The sequence below is a fragment of the Phoca vitulina genome, unplaced genomic scaffold, assembly GCF_004348235.1.
Source record: "Phoca vitulina isolate PV1807 unplaced genomic scaffold, GSC_HSeal_1.0 scaffold2, whole genome shotgun sequence".
Lineage (NCBI taxonomy): Eukaryota > Metazoa > Chordata > Mammalia > Carnivora > Phocidae > Phoca > Phoca vitulina.
The window spans coordinates 23,715,262-23,736,418 of NW_022589705.1; the positions used below are offsets into that span (position 1 = coordinate 23,715,262).

A 21,157-nucleotide genomic window follows, 5' to 3' on the forward strand; every position below is an offset into this window, starting at 1 on the left:
CCTAGAAGCTTGTGGGACTTTGCTTTGAGCTGGGATAAGAAATTGATGTTATTCTTCTGAGAATACCAACAACCATCTTAAAGTTCTTCCTGCCATAGCCACGCGTTCAGCCGTGGACTCGCTTTTACTGGGCTGTGTGATTAAGGAAAAGGATTGAGCTTTCCAGGGTGATGTGGAGAGCTCTTTGACACACAAAGTCAGGAGCTCTGAGTCCTAATTTTGATTTTCATTTAGAGTTCCTCAGAGTTTGGTTCTAGTTAAGCGTAGCCTTTTTCCACCCTCCTTTGGCATTTGTTTTATTCTATTTTTCAATCTGTTCCCATCAGTGCCTGGCAGGCACAAGAATGTGAATGAGGGAGAAATGGTAACAGTGGCAGACAGGTGACACATTTGTTCCTCTCAGCTCTTGCACACCCATGACAGATATTGCTCATTGCCTCTCTTTTCTATTAAGAACCCAGTGCTTCAGGGCACCACTAACAATTGATTGGAACCCATTCAAGAGATGAATCTGTTTGTACCTTTATGTTCCCAAGAAAAGAACCAGATGATCTATATGTATTTGGAGTTCTGTGCAAGGGGTAAAATTCCTCATAGGAGGTCTGTAGTAAAGGAGAACCAAGAAGGCCTAATAAATTTGAACATCTCAATGTATCCTATAGGGAAGTGGGCAGCAACTCACTTAGTGAAAATTGCTAATTTGGTCCTATTTTCTACATAGCCAAAGTGATTGACTCATGAATTAATGTCAAAGATACTGAGTATTTCCCCAGGTTCTATGTATTTGTATGATAGTGATGAAGGGGGAGGATTAATCCACTTCCAAGTGATGTGGATTAATTGCTGATATTTTCATCAGTGTGAGTGGTAAATCCCAATACAACTACACATGATTGAGTCATCAAGCCAGGCCCCAAGCAAAATGTTACAGCTTGTTGGAGGGTCTCCTACCTCCCTTTTTTGTCCCTCATCTACTCAGTGTATCTTGGAGCTGTTGATGCTCTAAGATCTTCCTCCCCTGTTCTAGGCTTATTTCTCCCTTCCCGCCAAGGATTTGCTTACTTAATACACAATGATTACTCATACTGATAGGCAGCCTAATGTGTTGCCCTCCCAGGGAGAATGGCACTTGGAGGATTAAAGGAATTCAACAGCAGTGAGTCTCACCTGTGGAAATTTGGCACCCACGAGAGATGGTGGGAGAGATCACTCGGGAGTAGAGGGCTTCTGAAGACCCAGAATCATGGCACTGAGGTTGCCCCCTGGGAGGGATGGTGCCCTGGACATGGGTGGAAAGCACCAACTCAGATGGCCTCTTTGGTTTCAGCATGGAAGGATCCTGCACTACAGCAATCCGTTCATCCTCTTCCTGTTCCTGTTGGCTTTCTCCACGGCTACGATCATGCAGTGCTTCCTGCTCAGCACCTTCTTTTCCAAGGCCAGCCTGGCCGCGGCCTGCAGTGGTGTCATCTACTTCACCCTCTACCTGCCACACATTCTCTGCTTCACCTGGCAGGACCAGATGACTGCTGACCTCAAGATGACTGTGGTGAGGGACCTTGGGCTTGCCCCTAATACATGAGACATTTTCGCGGAGGCATCTGTAGTAGTCCTGGAAAACTGGCCTGCCCTTTGCAGGGATCCACTTTGCCTTTTGGGTGTAAAGGACATAAGGTGTAAAGGCATAGGGGCAAAAGCTGGACAGTTTTCATCCTGAGCTACCCAAGAGTCCCTCCTTACCAAACCTGCCTGATGAGTCTGCCCTGGGAAGCAATCAAAAACCAGTTTGATTCACGGGTCCTTTCTGTGTCCATAAGAGAGGAACAGCTTGGCCCATTTCACTCACTTTTCTTTTTGCAGCATGTGAGAAGATTCAGAAGGGCGGGAGCGTGCTCCCTAACTGTTCTGCCCAGAAAGATGTTTCCATTCATTAAAAGCATTTGTTTCTCTCCATAAAAACTCAAATCCGGTAGTTTACAAGGGTCTTTATCACACTCTACCACTGCATGCAGAAAGGAGTGCAGAAATGAGCCAGTTAAGAGCCAAGCCCTCTTGCCAGGGCAGGACTCTAGAAATTGACTTTTGATTGCTTGAGAGACAGACTTCTTAGTTCACAGTTCCCAAACTAATAGCACTATCTTTTTCTCTAATCGGTTTCAAATGGGCCATTTCCACCCTCTCATTAACCAGGCTTAACTGGCTTCCAGGTTCTCTAGGGTGCAGCTTTCCTTGTCCTCCAGAACTTCCCTCCATAGTTCTCTATGCAGTGGGATCAAAAAAGGACTACCACCTACTTCTTATTGAGGAAGATCTAAGATATAAGTTGTTCTAATAATCCAAACTTATTTGGCTACAGAGCTGCCAAGGCATCTGCCTTTTATTTCTCATGTTAAACAAGAAATTAATTGCTGTTATTTATAGCACCCAATTTTCTAAAATGATCACAATGGGCTCGTAGCAAAAAATCTTTATGACTCAGCCTATGGGCAGAACTGGGCTATCTTGATATCCTGGGTAGACATCAGTACTTTGAGGCCACAGCTAGCTTCATGGGTGTGTGGATCCACCAAGAAGCTATAGTTCTGGAAGTGTGTGGACCAGGGCTGAGCTGAGAATTTTTAAAATGGTTTTTATGAACATAGAGCTGGGGAATCTCATCCTTCTATAGAGAGAGTTTGAACCCCACCCCAGGTCATACAAACTGCAGAGAGGCCTCTGAGCAGAGGAAATGAGAATGTGCTTCTGTAGGCTCTGTACATGCTTTCTGCCGTGCCAGTGACCACCTGTGGGGACTTGACCAGGGAACCCCTTCTTCAGCCTTCTTTTGCATACCACCTGTTTAGTTGACTTGTTCTCTCTACAGAGAACCTAAGGAAATGATTGTCCTCAGTCTGGAGAGGAGAAAAGGTGACATCAGTGGAATCTGAGGCTTTTCTGGACTCAGTGATAAGTCCTTAGGAGGTCATGGGACCATCCCTTGCCTGGTCTCCTAGACTGTCCTAGGACACTGATGACTTTGTGGACCCTTCTGATGGGATTCACACAAAGCACCTCAAGTTATTTTCTCTGTTCTATAGAGAACTGTGTGATCTCAAGAAAGAGGTAGGAAGAATGGGGGAAAGGTAGGAAGGTAAACCTGAGCACCTTTGGTCCTTTGGTATGTTGTGCTTTGTAGCGTTTGTCTTCCCCATTACACAACTATACTCCATTGAACAGATGAGAGGTGGCTTGGTAAGTATTACATGAGGTCCCTGAGGCATTTCCAGAATTCCCTTTCTGTGGGAAGACTGCCTTATCCCCTCGCTGGGTTATCCTTATACCTGGACACAAGCTGGGCCACTATTTTGGCCCTCGTCCCTACCTTGTGGGCAGCTGGGTGCTGTTGGGCGGGGTGAAAGACCTCTGCTCACCTTATATGCCCTCTTTGCCTCATTGCAGAGCCTGCTGGCTCCCGTGGCATTTGGGTTTGGCACTGAGTACCTGTCTCGCTTTGAGGAGCAAGGCCTAGGGCTGCAGTGGAGCAATATCGGAAAAAGTCCCATGGAAGGGGATGAATTCAGTTTCCTGATGTCCATGAAGATGATGCTCCTTGATGCTGCTCTGTATGGCCTGCTTGCCTGGTACCTTGACCAGGTGTTTCCAGGTAAGTGTCAACTCCCATAGGGTAAAGGTACTGATATTGGGTTCTTTAAATCCCCAGCCTTCCCCCACCTTTCATCTACTTTAAATCTTATCCTTTCTAAGCTCTTTCAGTTTGGGCCCTCAGAGCCAGCATTTGAAACTTAAACTGAAATCAAAACTCCATCAGTGAGTGCTGGTGGCTCTACTTTAGAAGTAGGTCCAGAATCTGATGCCACTACCTTCCCGGTCCAAGCCTCCTTCCATAATCACTGCCTGCCAGTCTGTTCTCCACACTAGGTTCAGACATCCTTTCAGAACCTAGGTCAGATGATATCTGCCTTCTGTTCACATCCCTCCAGTGGCTTTTCCTCTTGTTCAGAGTAAGATCTAGTGTCCCAGTCCTGGCCTATAAGATGCTTCATTAATCAGCATCCAACTAAGTATCTTCCTTATTTCATGTCCTTCCCTTCTCCCTCATGTTCTCTGCTCCAGCCACATCTGCCTCCTTACTGATTGTTCTTCAATACACTCAGTACATTTCCTCCTCAGAACCTTTGTACCTGTTCTCACTGCCTGCGGCATGTTTCTGCACCCCACGCCCCCATGTCTGCAGGCTTACTTCCTCACTTTTGTTCAGGTCTAAGTTGAGATGTCACCTCATCACTGGGATCTTTCCAGATTGAAAATATCTAAATATCTATCCCTATATAAATTACATTCCTTCAGTGCTTCTGTCCCTTTTATCCAACTTTATTTTTGTGACATCACTATCTGACATGATGTATCTTTACTTGTTTTTTTATTGACTCTCTACCCCTGATAGAATATGGGCCCATGAAAGCAGGCCCACAGTCTGTTTTGTTCAATGTTATAGGTTCAATGCCAATAAATAGTGCCTGACTTTTGGTGGACATTGAATAAATACCTGATTAATCTGCAGCATGGAAAAGCAACTCCTGAATCAAAATTGGGTGTTTGCACAGTTTCATATTTGCTTTGTAGAAATCAGATTTTCCTTCAAATTAGTATTTCCTGGTAGCTAGAGAAGTCCCACTTCATTGAGTGGGCTCCAAGTCAACCAACAGCCACCTTGTGCCGTGATAGCCATGGCCAGGCTTTCAATGCTGTGGCCAGGAGCAGGCAGGGGAGAGTGAGGCTGGGCCCAGTCCCTGGGGAGGGACGAACTCACATAATCTTGGGATAGCCTTTGTTGGGAGAAATACATAGGCAGCAACTCTGGAATAGGAGAAAGATTACTAGGCTGAGCCAGGAGGCCTGGGTTTGGATCAGAGCCATGTGATTATATTAGCTTCCTAGGGCTGCCATAACAAAGCACCACAAACTGGGTAGCTTAAAACAACAAATTTTTTTGTCTCAGTTCTGGAGGCTTAGAAGTAGAAAATCAAGGTGTTGGCAGGGCCATGCTCTCTCTGAAATCTGCAGGGGAAGGAGCCTTCCCTGCCTCTTCCAGCTTCTGGTGGTTTTTCAACAATCTCTATCTTCACACAGTGTTTTCTCTGTGTGTGTGTGTGTGTGTGTGTGTGTCTGTCTGTCTGTCTGTCTGTCTGTCCTCACGTGGCTATCTTCCTATAAGGACACCAGTCAGATTGGATTAGGCTCCCGTCTAGTCTGGTATGACTTAATCTCAACTAAGTACATTAGCAATAACTATTTCCAAACAAGGCCAAGGGTTAGGACTCTAGTGTCTTTTTTTTCTGATACCAAATGTGTCATTTTTTCCCCCCAACATCGGCTATTTCTTTAATACCAACCAGATGTCCAATAATCAATTCAGTTCTACCCAGTTCAGTAACTACCCAGAATTAGCACAGACCCCACAAAAAGATTCAGTCCTACAAGACTGTTCCCACTTCAGAGGCCAGCCACAAATGCAGTGCCGGGGTACCCACACGTTTGTCCAACTGACTACAAATTCAGGAGTTCTCATAATCCCCCCCACCCCCCCGCTTTAGTAATTCACTGGAATGACTCACAGGACTCAAGAAAGTAGTCTACTTGCAATTATAGTTTATAATAAAGAATACAGCTCAGGAGCAGCCAAATGGAAGAGATGCATAAGGGGAGGGGTGGGAGGGGTGGTGCATGGAGCTTCTATACCCTCTCCAAGTACACTACCCTCCCAGCACCTTGATGTGCTTAGCAACCTGGAAACTCCCTGAATCTCGTTCCAGAGTTTTTATAACTCAATCTCCAGCCCCCTTCTCCTCCCTCAAGATGGAGGATAGGGCTGAAAGTTTCCATCCTCTTTTCCCAGGCCTGGTTTTTCTGGTGACCAGCCCCATCCTGAAGCTATCTAGAGGCCCTCCCCTGAGTCACCTCATTAGCATAAACTCAGGTGTGGTTGAGAAAGGGTCTTCAGCTCCTTGTGAGCAACAAAAGACATTCCTATCACTCAGGAAATTTCAGGGGTTTTACAAGCTCTGTGCTGGGAACTGGGGACAAGACCAGGTATTATTTTGTATCCTACCATGGGCCTCAACGTATCTTTTTTGAGGGGGGGACACAATTCAACCCATAATGGTGACTTTGAGCAATACATTTGACCTTGCCATGAGTCAGCTTTTCTATCTTACTGTGCCACTAGAAGGAGATATAATAAGTGAAAATTAGTTGGATTGAAAATGCAATTTGTCCATAATTCAAGAGCTTTATTTTAGCCAAGCTAAAGCTTTAATTTGTCCAATAACTATTTACTGAGCAGCACCTATATGTTAGGCTCAGCACTAGTTCTGGGGATAAAGGGGGTGGAAAAGACAGACCCAAACCTGCCCTTTAAGGGCTGACAGTCTAGTGGCCATGGAACATGGGATAATATTAAATAAGCAAAGATAGTGTGTTCTCATAAAAATTAACATTTTATAGGGAGCAAAATCTTCTAAGAGAACTAGACAAGTAATTTGGGAGTCTTTTCCTTGGAATCCAGTAGAATGGGGTGGTTAAGATCAGGGGTATTAGAACCAGATTACCCATATTGGAATTCCCACACCTCTGTTTAATTAGCTGTGACCTTGGGCAGATGATTCAAAGTCAATGTGCCTCTGTTTCCTTATCCACAAGAATACCACTACCTATCCCTTAGGGCTGTTTTGAGGATTAAGATTTTAACTCATGGAAAGTGCTTACAATAATGCCTGACATGGAAAGAGCATCCAACAAATGTTAGTGACAATCATCATCATTATTATTATCTGGTAATTGTTGAGAAAGGGCATGATTAAGTTCTTTAATAAGATGTTTTCTTGGAAAACTATTATCAACCAAGATCATCAGTCATAGCATTGCAGTCTTAGCATCACCCAAAAAAAAGTGACTTTTTAAAGTAAAACATGTTGGAAGGAGTAGTCTTTGTGGTAGCCCGTGGATAGCTGTGTAATGCTTATGAACTATGAATATCTATAGCTATACTCTGAGGTTCAGATAGATAAATTCTCGATTTGGTAGAACTGTGGTAGGACTACTAAGGCTTTTTCCCTTATTTCCCTGTCATTTCTAGGGGACTACGGAACCCCACTTCCTTGGTACTTCCTTCTACAAGAGTCCTATTGGCTTGGCGGTGAAGGTGAGTTATTTAAAATTTTTTAATTAAACCCCCCCCCCCCAAAAAAAAACCCCTTAGTGTTTTGGCTTTGTCCTGGATATGTGTGGGCTGTAGAGGGGGCTCCTGATGTCAAGTGTGTGGTTCCGATTAGCCAGTTCCCTCCTGGGGCTCTGCCACTGTGGTGCAACACCATAGCCTCTGGGACCCACCTTCTGTGAGTCGCTGGCCAGGAGAATGGCTGAGCACTGATAAACCCTTGTGTCTCATACAACCTGCGCCCAGTGGATGAAACTGTCCTCGGGAAAGAAGGCCAAACCACTTTAGGGTGCAAATGACTTGCAACTCCTTGATTTCAGGCAAAGAGATCCACAACATCATAAAGGAACCTTTGCACTGGTCTTCTTCTGCCTCCTCTCCTGCTTTCTTATTCCTTTTGAAAATATAAATTAATTCATCCTCCTAAGGTGAAGGCCCATCCAGAGGCTGCGGCAGAGCTATGACCTTCAAGACAAACACTCCTACACTCTCCTAAAATTCATCTTACTTTGTGATTGGGGAAGAGGGCTAAGGGGCATTTGCCCAGAATGCATCTTAGATAAAATTTACTTTTCCTACTGAACAGGACAGGAGGCCCAGGGAGAGTTCTAGAAGTTCCATAGACTCTATTGTGAGGTATGAGAAGGCAAGAAATTCCTGACCTGAGAGCTGGGGACTTCCTTGGAGCTGGGAGTTTCTGGAAGCAAAGGAAATACTTTCCAATCTGTTTGTTCCTCACCTACCTGCACTTTACTTTGTATTTTGGGGCCTGGGCCAGGATTTATCCTTTAAGCACTAAGATAGAGGTTTGTTTTCTCTAAGGGGTTAGCCTAGGGCCTTTAAAAGGCTTGGGCAGTTTTTTTGCTTTGTTTTGTTTTGTTTTTATGGTTCAAACAAATAGCACTTCAACAGCTCAGTATTTTTCCATTATGTTGGTTTGTCTGTCTTGTCTATGAACTTTTAAATTTCAACTATAATAAGGTTATAATCTATAAATGGGGATTTTCAACACAGGAGTGTGTTCTTGGAATATTTCTAATTTCAGTGAGTATCAGGACTTGTGGGCATGTTTTTCCCCCTCTATAATCTCGGCAGATAATCTGCCTCTCAAAAAAGAAATTCTTAAGACAAATGTGCTCCAAAAATGAATCACATATATTTTTGCTAACGGAAGCCAAATATTTTTCACCTGCCTCACAGGCTAGACTGAAGTAGATTCCTAAATCTCTAAAATCAGAAAAGAAGGACACCTGGGTGGTTCAGTCGGTTAAGTGTCCGACTCTTGGTTTTGGCTCAGGTCGTGATCTCAAGGGTCCTGAGATGGAGCCCCCGTGTCGGGCTCCACACTGAGCATGGAGCCTGCTTAAGATTCTCTCTCTCGGGGCACCTGGGTGGCTCAGTCGTTAAGTGTCTGCCTTCAGCTCAGGTCATGATCCCAGGGTCCTGGGATCGAGCCCCACATCGGGCTCCCTGCTCAGCGGGAAGCCTGCTTCTCCCTCTGCCACTCCCCCTGCTTGTGTTCCCTCTCTCGCTGTGTCTCTCTCTGTCAAATAAATAAAGAAAATCTTAAAAAAAAAAAAAAAAATTCTCTCTCCCTCTCCCTCTGCCCTCCCTGCCCACCCTGCCCACCCCACAACACTTGCGTGCACGTGTACTCTCTCTAAAAAAAACAAAATCAGAAAAGAGCTGAGTTTCCCCACCTAACCCGCCCCCCCACACACACACACAGATGAAGAAATGGAGCCCAAGAGGACCAGTGTCTTGCCCGTGTTCCTGCTGATCACTTGGGACAAAAATCTGGAACTGGGAAACACATTGCCTGGCAAGGAACTCACCCCATGACTAAGCTATGTAGAAGAATATTTCCCCCTGCTATTTTGCTGCATGTTAGTGCAGTAGGAGAGCTAGTAAAGTGATCAAAGGCATTGCGGGCAGTAGAGTTGACAATCCTTCAGGAGGCAGAAATAGCAGTGCTGGAGGTGGCAGGTCCCTGACCCCGAGGCCCGTTCCTGTCTGCTCCACCTGCAGCCTGCAGATCTCCAGAGGGCAGCCAAGGGTGATGGAGGCCCTGGTTGGCTGTCGCATTAAAAACCTCCCCCTGCCCACATCTGTGCTCTGGAGGCCAGAGCCTTTAGATGCGTGGGGACAGCAATTTCCTCCTGCCCCTGCTTTCCTCTCTTGCTGGCTTCTCCTCTGCTTCTCTTCCCCTTCCAGGATGTCCTGATGTCCTTTTAAACCAAATGCCAAGTTTACCAACAACAACAAAAAATTGCCTCTGTGTGTGTGTGCATGTCTGATGTGTGTGAGAGAGTATGTGTGTATGTATCAGTGTGAGAATGTGTGTGTGTGTGTGTGTGTTTACACCATACTTTACAATTTATACGAGCCTATACCTCAACCAGGCTCAACTCTGGTGTTAGTCCCAAAAGACTTGAATGCCCATAAAAATGCTCAGGTAAATTATTTCTCAATCTGTAATTTAAGCTGGCCATCCATCATATCACCTTGAATGAGCTTTTCTCAAGATTCACCATGACTTTGACTTATTTTTGACTGGAGCAAGAAGTACTGCTGGTGAGGTAAAGAAAATTAACCCATTGCAAACTGAGTCCTGGTTTTGTGAATATTTTTTTAAATTATAATTTCTGACACTGTGGGCCCTTGCTGGCGTGTTAAGAGGATGAGGTCAAACACCTGTTATAAAGCTCCATCTGGGCTTGGCAAAGATTGACCGACCAGCCAGCCAGCCAGGAGGCACTGGCAGCCATTTTCGGGACTTTACAGGCCCACAGGTCGGTGGGCGGCAGAACCATGCTCAGGGCTGGTCCCAGGAATGCTGACTTGGCCTTTTGAGGGAACCGTGTTTTCTAGCTGTGGTAGGAAACTCTGCCACCCCTTCCCTCTCCCTTCCTTTTCCTGCTTTTACTGATTGTTAGCTCTCACCAGGAGTAACCGTGGCTTCTGGTTGGTGCAGGGTGTTCAACCAGAGGAGAAAAGGCTCTGGAAAAGACGGAACCCGTAACAGAGGAAATGGAGGATCCGGAACACCCGGAAGGAATAAAAGGTAAAAAAAATAAATAAATAAAGAACGCAGAGCATAGGCAAGGAGAAGGTGCAGAGTACTGTAAAAGGATGGAGCAATACACTTCATGACTGGGGTGCAGCAGACCCCAGGAAACAGACTCTTTTGACAGGGGTTAAACCTGGTAGCTTCTCAAGGGCTGAGCCGCACGTGTGTGGAATGAATGGTCCAGCCAGACATTAACGCATATTTCCTGGAGAAAGCAAATCCCAAGTATGTGGTGTGTTTGTGCCCTTGTTAGGCAAGTCCCGAGTGAGTTGCACAAATGTGCTGACTTCCGAGGATTTAGCCAGAACAATAACTTGGGTCACTGGGACTTAAAGCGGATATGAGCTATAAGGAAAGACAAAAATAAATGCTTCTGTGCACAGGAGGAAGGAGTCTAGTGGAGCTGACTACACTTCATTCGTGGTTTACATATCTACAAGCCCATTCATTCAAACCATCAAAAGCCTTTCCTGACTGTGGAAGTTACCTAATAATTCCTGAAGTAAAGAATTAGCTTTGCAAGTATTCCCGGGCTTTGCCTTCCTTACCTTCTCTCCTAGACCAGTTCTGTACGTCTCCCCATGTTCTCCCTTCCCTAAACATATGTGCTTCTCTGTGAATGTTAAAATGCTCTTGCTATCCCCTCCTCTGGACTTTGCCTGCCACTGCTTGAGAGGGTCCGGCCCCCAGGCCTCTGGCCCAACCCAGGTGCCATTTCACAAAGCTGAGGTCAGTGACCTCTGGCCCCTCGGAGAGCTGGGCTGCAGTCAACAGTGCCTCTGGCATGGCCCTCCCAGCGTGGAGTTCCAAGGCCAAAATCAGATGGCTGGGCCCGATTCCGTCTTAGTTACAGGAAAGACCAGAAGGCACACATAGGAGAAGGATGTTGTTTTGCAGGGGAGTCAATGCTCAGAACCTACAATGTTCACAAAGGAAGTGGTACTGTACAAGGTGAACTCAAGCAGAGGGGGACTGGAGGTTGGGAGAAGTGGACAGCATGGTCACAAGGATCTGCACTGGAAAGGCATGGATGAGTGGAGGTGTGGAGTTGGAGGGGTAGTGATGAGAAAGAGTAGACTGTCCTACCCAGTAACTGAGAAGTCCACTTTAGGCAAAGTTAACACAAAGGCTTGAGCCAAGGTAACCAGGAGAAGGGCGGTTACAGGAGTGGACATGGGAGAGTCTGAGGGAAAGTTATGTTTTGGGAGGAAGATAAGGAGCCTGAGCTGCTACCAGAATGTGGGGCATGAGGAAATGCCCCACAGACTGTTGGAAATGACAGCCTGGGCTGAAGATTGAGCTTCGGGCTAACTCTCCATATATACAGTGAGTGCACTCTGGGTTTGAATTCCAGCTCTGCTGTTCATGAGCTGTGTGACCTTGATTGGATATTTGATGTCTCTGTGCCTTAGGTTTCCCCATCTATAAAAATGGGCATAATAACATCTGTCCCCACGGAGCTGTTATAAGGGTAAAATGAGGTAATCCATATAAAGCACTTAAACAAAGCCTGGCACATAGTACCACTTAATAAATGTTAGGTACTATTATTACCATGATTATTTTGTAGTCAGCCTTACAAAGTCACAGCCAAAGCCATCGGGGCAAAAGACAGTGGTCTGAAGAGCAAGCCTTGGGGAATGTGTACATTACAGCATTATACTTACATCATGTTCATTTTTTTCCTCCAAGACTCCTTCTTTGAACGTGAACTTCCAGGCTTGGTTCCTGGGGTATGTGTGAAAAATCTGGTGAAGGTTTTTCATCCCTACAGCAGACCAGCCGTGGACCGTCTTAACATTACCTTCTACGAGAACCAGATCACCGCGTTCCTTGGTCACAATGGAGCAGGGAAAACTACCACCTTGTGAGTTTTCGGGCAAAGAGCCTGGATTACTCTTCTATCCTGTTATTTTCTGGCTCTGTTCTGCCCCATTAGCTGCAGTCTACTCTTTCCCACTGAGTATTAGTGACAAAAATGTACTATGTATTTGTGTCCCGAGAATATGTAAAGCATACTACAGTATTTAGAGCTCATTCATGTACGTTGTTTTATTTGATCCTCACAAGAAGTGGGAAAGGGAGTTGAAGTAAGTTTACTGCCCCCTTTGTGTGCTGGTGAAGTGGACATCTAGAGAGTTGAAGTGACTTTCTGGTGTCACCAACTTGTAATGGTTCAGTGAGGGCAAGAGCCAGGTCTTTTCAGTTGTCTGGTCTCTGACACTGTGAGCCTGTCTGCCCATCCCCAACCTCTCCAGTGTTATTACAATCAGTGATGGTGCTAAAGTCATAGCCATCACCATCACACGCCCTTGGTCCATAGAGTACTACTTATTTCCAAAGAGGATTCCTTTACCGATCTGTTTTGGAGAAAGTAAAAAGGGTGTGCTCCCTAGAGGGGCCTATGGGGTAACCACCTGGCGATTGGAAGATAAAGTTCAAGGAGGATGCAAGCTCTGCATAGAAAGGTCAGGAAACTCTCCTCGTTTTTTAAGGGATCAGAGCGCCATCTGCTGAGAAGGAGAACGTGGCTAGCTAAGGTTTCCCAAGGAGTGTCAGGGACAGTCCTCTCAGGGGGTCGGGAAGCCGTGTGATACGTGGTCTTCAAGTCCTTTGACCTCTTACAGAGCACCAGGAAGGATCAGCAGTATACACCCTACGTTGGAATGTTCTCTGAGGGAGGTTCAGTGTGAGTGGAATGTGGGGAGGGTGCCATTATATTTGATTCTGTTTCCCTCTAGTGGTTGATCAACAGAGATTTCAGCTTCTAAGTACAAGTTCAGATAACCTGAGATTGTATCTGAATTCAGGGACAGAGCTGGCTGGGCCAGGCAGCAATATATCCAACTGATTGCTCACCTTGTTAACTAATATGGTCAGAAAGCCCAGAGCACCACCCAAGACCTCAGGGCTTCTCAAGGCAAACACATTACTTCATCGACTGCTGAAAATGCAACTTCCCCTGGGAGGTGAAACACACTGTTTAATAAAAATAGTAATAATACTTTATTTTATTTAAAGATTTTATTTATTTGAGAGAGAGAGAGAATGAGAGAGAGAGAGAGAGCATGAGGGGGGGAGGGTCAGAGGTAGAAGGAGACTCCCCGCTGAGCAGGGAGCCCGATGTGGGACTTGATCCTGGGACTCCAGGATCATGACCGGAGCCGAAGGCAGTCACTTAACCGACTGAGCCACCCAGGGGCCCTAAAAATAGTAATAATACTTTTGAGCTTTACTTTATGCTGGCACGGTTCTAAGTGCTTTACAAGTGTAAACTCATTTAATCCTCACAACAAACCCATGAGGTGGGCATCATTATTTCTCATTTTACCAAAAAAAAGGCCAACATGGATATTGAGCTTTTTGTTTTGAATCCAAAAATGATATTGTTGGTGGTAATTCCTCTGCCTGCCTTCAATCACTTAATCAACAAATACATACTGAATGCCTGAGCTCTCATTAAGATCCTTCCCTATGCTTTGTAATAGTGATATCAGGCACGTATTGACCTATACACACTGCACACCTTTAATTGAGCCCCTACAGCACCAGGAGTGGTGATGACTGAGCTGGGGAGGGATGTTCTGTAGTGAATGTTCTGCAGCTGGGAACCCTGAGGACCCATCAGTGCCCGCCTGGGGCCCTAGGAAATAAATAGAAGCAGAGAAGGCAGAAGTGGTCATCCACAGTAGGGCCTGGATCATCCACAGTAGATGCTTAGAAGCATCTAAGGCCTGTATGGGAACCTGTTGGTCCCCACAGCTAATAATGGTTTGGTTTCAATTGAGAGCAAATGCAGGAGTCACTGTGAGAGTCCTCAGCAACGCTGGAGTGGGGATACTGCTCATGGTCATCTTTTCTGTCACTGACTCCTGCATTTGACAGGTCAATCCTGACGGGTCTGTTGCCCCCAACATCAGGGACTGTGCTCATTGGGGGAAAGGACATTGAAACCAGCCTGGATGCAGTCCGGCAGAGTCTTGGCATGTGTCCACAGCACAACATCCTATTCCACCAGTAAGTAGAACAGGAACTGAGACCCTCTCCATGCCTTGTTCCCACCCTGACCACCCCCCCAACACACATGTTCTCTACAGCTGAGCTCAAGGATGCCAGTTCTGGGGGCAGGAGGCAGTATTCTTGTTTGGTTTCCCCGTATTCAAGGTCCCTGGTCCTTCCTGCTATGAGAGGTATCCTTCAGAAACTCAGACTATGCCTCTGGCACTGGGAGCTGAGGTCTGCCCCCTCAGAAGAGTAATGCACCCCGCTCTCCAACAGGGTGGCCCATCCTGGGGCCCCTCGCTCAACCCTAAAATACTCCCTCCCAGGGACCAAGAGAGGAGACCATTGTTCCTTTTTTCACTCTTAAGCCAGGCACTAAAAACTGACTTTTCGGGAGGCTTTTCAGTTGCTTTTCCCCCAAACTTTTACTTATTACTTAAAAAGTGATATATACTAATTAAAGAAAGGAAGGGAGGAAATACAGATTAAAAGAAGAAAATAGAAGTCATCTGTAATTTCACCATCCAGAGATAACCACGGTTCACACCTTGGTATATGATTTTTCAGAACTTTCTCCTATGCATGTATAGATATATTATTTAACATTATAAAGGAGAATAAAACTCTGCATACAGTTTTGTAATCTTCCATTTTTAAAGCAATTGTGTTTTTTTCACTCAAGATATCATGAACATCTTTTCATGTCATTACATATTCTTCAATAAAATAATTTTTATGTTTATATACTATGCCATTATATAAATATACTGTCCCCTCTTATTAGATATTTAGCAGGATCTGGGTTTTCTTTTGTTTTTTGTTTTTTATTTTTTGGTATTATAAACAGCACCATGATGAACATCTTCACTGCTAAAACTTTGTGCTCATCCTTAATTGTTCCTATAAGGTGAATCATTAGAGGTGGAATTGCTGAGCCCATTGCCTCTCTCATTGCTCTGTCCCCTAGCCTCACAGTGGCTGAACACATCCTGTTCTATGCCCAGCTGAAAGGGAAGTCCTGGGAAGAGGCCCAGCTGGAGATGGAAGCCATGTTGGAGGACACAGGCCTCCACCACAAGAGGAACGAAGAAGCTCAGGATCTATCAGGTGCTTGGTATTGGAAAAAGACAGGGCTACGGATGGCAAATCCATTGTCTTCCAGGACACTGGCAGAAGGGGAGGCTTCTAAGAAACCTCCTAAGAGGTGGAGCACTTCTATAAAATTACTCTGTGCACCTAAGAGCAACCCACCTCTCGATCATTTCCCACATGGAACCCTATCTTGTAGCAGCCTGGGCTGTATTTGTTCTGACATTCGTGGGTTTGAACTAAGATGTGAGAACAGCCTTCAAATGGTCTTATCTGCTTCTGCATTTCTGCATTTCATGCCTTTTCTGCATTTAAAGAGGCCTGTACACCACTAGGGTTTGAACACTGTACAAACCTCTAAGGAGGCAACATCAAGCTGCTCCTGGAAGGCACGCCGCCCCCCCCCCCCTTACACCGCCAGCCCTGGGCCTTTCTCCTCCCGTCCTCCACAGCCCTTGTGACTCTGTTGTCTTGTACCGACCTCTAGGTGGCATGCAGAGGAAGCTGTCTGTTGCCATTGCCTTCGTGGGAGGTGCCAAGGTTGTCATTCTGGATGAGCCCACCTCAGGGGTGGACCCCTACTCAAGACGCTCAATTTGGGACCTGCTCCTGAAGTACCGCTCAGGTAATGGCCTCTGCTCGGTGCCCTGTGCTCTCAACCAGCCTTTGTCTGTGACCCCCGCTCTCACCGTGGTGCTTTGGAACTGAGCATACTTAACAGCCATAACTACACTCTGACAGAATTGAGCAGTGACTTGAATGAATCCGAGTTCCAGGGGAAGCATCCTGAAATGTTTATACCAATAAAGACAGGGAGTCACTAATGGAGCAGCCTACTTCCCCAATTATTCTAAAAGGTTCTCTCAACCTGCAGCCCTTCTGTCTGGAACAAGGCATGCAGCTCTAGGCAAAATTCCTCTTTGACTAAGAAGACCCAAGTCACATGCAGACATCCCAGGAAACTCCGTAGCTGTCAGATGACCATTAGGACCAGGTGTGTGGGTGACGTGCATGTGTCCCGTGCTCCAGAGGACTACAGCAGATAGCAGTGTCTCAAAATGGGACGGGCTTCCCTCTATCCCAGCACCTTCTAACCCAAGGGTGCAGATCCAGAAAGATGGCAGGCAGAGCTCAGAGGGCCCATGAATGTGATGGCGTGACTCGGTCCCACGGTCAGTTTGCCATCCTGGAATCCTCATTACCATTTTCTTTTCATGACATTTCCCATTGGTTTCAAAGTATGTGTGTGTTCTTTGAGAAGATTATAAGTGCAGTACTTAATGATCCAGAGAATATACATATGGAACTCAACAGATGCCGACTAACTGTAATAAATAGGTCCCCTACACAGTGATTTATTGGAAGCAGGTCCAATGCCAGATGAAGAGATACTGTATGTGACAGTGCTTAACAGCATGCAGGGTGCTATAAAACGTCAGCTGCTGTTGTTCTTATTCTAGTATTCTGGACTTTGTTGCAAAATACTTGTTTTTATTGATCCACTTCCAGTTTTTATGCCCGTGTCACAGGGAGATTGCTCTGCATCCTCTCCGCACCGCCCTGCCCAGGCCTGTCCGGTGATCCCCTGACCTCTGCCTTTGCAGGCAGAACCATCATCATGTCCACTCACCATATGGACGAGGCCGACCTCCTCGGGGACCGCATCGCCATCATTTCCCAGGGAAGGCTCTACTGCTCGGGCACCCCGCTCTTCCTGAAGAGCTGCTTTGGCACGGGCTTCTACTTAACCTTGGTGCGCAAGATGAAAAACATCCAGAACGAAAGAGCAGGCTGTGAGGTATGCACGTGCCCGGGGAAAGAGTCCGTGTTGGGTCAGAAGAAGCACACGGCGTGGTGCTGCCATGCCCGGCGTCTCCACCGCAGTCAGGCTCTAGCGGCCAGAATCTACTTCTTTGTTTCTGAAACTCTTTGCAGATTTTGATAAATGGATGTTGCGAACCCTCCTCCAGAGATGCTTTACCCCAAATGAAACGAGCTGAGGTTATGGTACTCCAGAACCCTACACACACACGGGGTGTGCCGCCACACGGAAGCGTCTCAGGCTGCAAGGTGGCACGCTGGGAAGGAGAGTGGCTTTTGAAGCTTCCCATGTTTCATTCCAGTGTTTATGTTCCCTAACTCAACCCAAAGTCCACTGGGAAATGAAAGCCAAGGAAAGGCCTTCTTGGGAACTATCAGCTGAAAATGATGAAGCCAGACAATACCCATTAGCGGAGACCCCCCTCAGCATTGTCAGGAGACCAGGTTCGGGTCTGGGTAGCAGCGAGGTGGAGGACTATGTCATCCCAGGCAAATTCCTTAATTGCTTGTCAGTGTTGGTTTCTTTGCACGCAGAAAACGAAACTGATCAGCTCTGCTCCTGCTTGTCAGGGACGTGGAGACGATAAGTGAGAGAAAGTATTATGAACGTCCTCTGGCCTCCTCGAGACTAGGCACTGCTCCTGTTCGAGTGGTCGGGCTGGTTACTTTGTAGCATGACCTAGGGCTCCGGCTTCGTAGTGTAAGGGTTGGGTGCCTCCAGGTTTTCCTGTCCTGGGTAGGCTTCCACAGGCCAGCGTGCGTCCACGGGGACAGAGGAGCAGAATGTCCTGCACAGGCCGACCTACAGCTGTCATATGATAATGACAAGCCAAGGGTGTCCTTTGAGGTGCTATTACTCTCTGTGCCTGACTCACACACTCTCCACGATAAAATCAAATAGCCACACCCTCAGAATGCTCACATGAAGTAATATATTAAAGTGGGGGGGGCAAGGGGCGCCTGGGTGGCTCAGTTGGTTAAGCGACTACCTTCGGCTCAGGTCATGATCCTGGAGTCCCTGGATCGAGTCCCACATCGGGCTCCCTGCTCGGCAAGGAGCCTGCTTCTCCCTCTGACCCTCTCCCCTCTCATGTGCTCTCTCTCTCTCATTCTCTCTGTCTCAAATAAATAAATAAAATCTTTAAAAAAAAAAAAAAAAGTGGGGGGGCAAAATTTGTTGACCAGTTTTGGCGGCAAGAAACAAATGAGGCGCGGTGGGGATAGCAGTCGGCATCAGGGAGATGCGGTCGTTCAAGTGACTGACGCCCGTCTGTTGTAGGCGACCTGCAGCTGTGCGTCTGAGCGTTTCTCCGGCAGGTGTCCAGCCCACATAGATGAGATGACTCCGGAACAAGTCTTGGACGGTACGCCCTGGGGCAGGCTGTGTCTTGGTTCTTGTCTGGCGATCATCTCTCGGTATGGTTGGGTGTATCCTGTTGTCAGACGTTTTAATGGGAGAAAAGAGAACACTGCATTTCTCAAGCCCATGCAGTTGCTCATCTTTCTCTTTGACCTTCTTTCTCCTCCATTCCCAGAGGGACTTTAAAAGCCCCGGGCCTAAGGGCCTCCTCCCTTAATTAAGGAATCCAGTGTTTGTTCACTCCTCGTCCTAGCCCTGTTAAGCCTCCTTTCCTGGGTCCTTCTGCCCTGGCTCCAGGCAGCATTACTTAAGTGTCTGGAGAAGGGCTACTGTAGGTGCCAGGTGAGGCCCTCGGGTGAAGCCATGGTAACATACAGCTCCCAGAGTGAACTTTTCCAGACAGTCAGAATGTACGGAGTGGATGCCAAGTCACACATCCTTGTTACACTCCTGACTTTCCCTCAGCGTCCCAACTTCCCAGCAGTTCTCCCTTGAGTTAGGGTGTGTTAAACCTCGTCGGGGGCACCCCCACCTTCAGGGAGATGCAGAAGAGAGGCTCTCACTGTACGCACCCATCCCAAGGGATCTGACCTCAGGGACCCAGAGTACTTGCCAACAACTCTTGCTGTCCTCCATGAAGGCCCACTTCCATCCAGCCTCTGGGGTGTCTTTGCAAATGGAAGACCACACACCCCATATCCCTAAGAGGGAGCAAAATGAAACCTGTGTACTGACCCGGGTTGATGACAAGGGGGAAACTATCTGCTTAGCAAAGAAAAAACAAAGTTCTCTATTTAGTACAATTTTTTTTCTAAATCTGGAGAATTTACTGACTAAAATCTAGTGAAACAGGAAAACTAGACACTATTTACATACCATGCTTGAAATTTGAGGGAAAACGCCCAGGTCCGCATCACATCCACTCTCTTGCCCACTCTTTGCACGGACAGAACCTGTGGCGCATAGGAACACATCCTTTCAGGGTGACAGCTCTGTATCTTTCCCCTAGCCTGCCTTGCCATGGGTCTCTCCCTGCTTGCTGGAGTTCCCTCCCAGGAGGAATCTTGGTCAAGACATTGATAGTTTTTAAAAACCAATACAGTGATGCACCAAAATCAAGTTGGAAACAGGGCCTGCTGACTGGAGTAATTTTTTTTAATATTCCTTTATTTCTAAACAAATGTTTATTTATTTATTTTGCTATAAGAGGGATGCTGTGAACTGTAGGAAGCACAGTAAGTTGTTATGCCCCAAATAAGAGAAAGAAGATCATTCTGCTCCCCAGTTATTTCCTCGCAAGGCTTTCCCCTCTCACACAACCATGCACCACACAAACGCACAGACCTCCCTGCCAGATGCTGCAAGCCTGCAGCCCTCCAGGACTCCCCCTGGAAGGCTGACACACATGACTAAGACACAATTCCTGGGAATCCAGCAGCTTCGGGCTCGATTTCCTTCCTCAGAGAACAATGCACATGACCCCTGGAGAGCTGTTTAGGGCAAAGCTGCTTCCTCACCCAAGGAGCCCTCCAGCCCCTGTGTGAAGTCATCCCAGAGCTAAAGACAATTGAGTCCACTTTGTGAATCTGACATAAAACAAGGCTTCCAGTCCAGCTCGAGAGAAAGACATGGATTGAAAGCCATGAAATCCCTCCACATGGGTCATTTTTAAAACAAAGAAAGCAAAGAACCCACCAGGTGGCCCTAATTGAGAGGACTGCTTGGCAGAAATGCACGAGACCTGGGTTCTGAGTCCCTAGAATCCTTCTCCCTTTGACCTGCTTCTCAAGATAATAGGGAACTGTCTCTTCACATACATGCTTTAAAATTTTTTAATTAGATTTTTAATTTCAAAGTAATACATGCTTATGCATAAAATACAATTCTGACTGTATGAGGGTGTAGGGTAAATACTTGTTACTGAACACTTCCTCACACCCCATGTTGTACACCCTACACTCCATCCCCCCAGCCCCAGTCTGACTCCACAGCTTCTTGATCCCCTTCAGCATTTCCTGAGATCAAGGTGTTAAGGTTGGTTAGTTTGTTCGTTGGAGGAGGCAGGTGCAGTCCCAAGGGAAGTGGCACATTCCTTCAAAGAGTTAGACCAGGCATTGGTGTGTGATTTAGGAAGGGGAGTTCTTCTCCAGCTTGGGCACCAGTCCCAGGTATGCATCTTGGGCAAATCACCTACAGCTCGGGCCAGACAAGGAAAATGAAAGGAACTTTGACTTAACCTTCAGGCTTGTGGTGAATAAGAATGAGCAACAATAATGATAAGAGCTTTCTTACTAGAGATGATGTTCATAATAACAGTAGCAGCTAATACTTACCTAGGCGCCAGACATGTCATTCTAAGTGTTTTGTGTGTATTAATTCATCCGGTCCTCATAAATAACAGTAAAGTGGGTGGGTGCCATTATTTTCCCCTCTGAACCGATGAAAAAAAGAGGGTATGACCTGCGTGATGTTACATAGCTTGCAAGGGACAGACCATTTGATTGCACAAAGGAGAAAACTGGCAGGGGAACATTACATGACCTTGCCAGGTTGGCCCAGCTAGTTAGTGGGGTGTGCTGTTAGTGCTTCCCTCTCCCTC

The 21,157-nt window shown here is 46.5% G+C and overlaps 1 protein-coding gene across 1 annotated transcript in view; it reads left to right on the top strand.

Moving 5' to 3' along the window:
* The window catches only part of ABCA4 (ATP binding cassette subfamily A member 4), a 132,682-nt gene that overhangs the window by 58,064 nt on the left and 53,461 nt on the right, over positions 1-21,157 (top strand). Inside the window, exons 15-24 of the mRNA XM_032423312.1 lie at positions 1,328-1,549; positions 3,439-3,643; positions 7,136-7,201; positions 10,191-10,280; positions 11,979-12,153; positions 14,172-14,303; positions 15,256-15,395; positions 15,865-16,002; positions 16,982-17,175; positions 18,478-18,562. Of these exons, the coding sequence (XP_032279203.1) occupies positions 1,328-1,549; positions 3,439-3,643; positions 7,136-7,201; positions 10,191-10,280; positions 11,979-12,153; positions 14,172-14,303; positions 15,256-15,395; positions 15,865-16,002; positions 16,982-17,175; positions 18,478-18,562 (1,447 nt within the window). The remainder of the gene's footprint in view (positions 1-1,327; positions 1,550-3,438; positions 3,644-7,135; positions 7,202-10,190; positions 10,281-11,978; positions 12,154-14,171; positions 14,304-15,255; positions 15,396-15,864; positions 16,003-16,981; positions 17,176-18,477; positions 18,563-21,157) is intronic.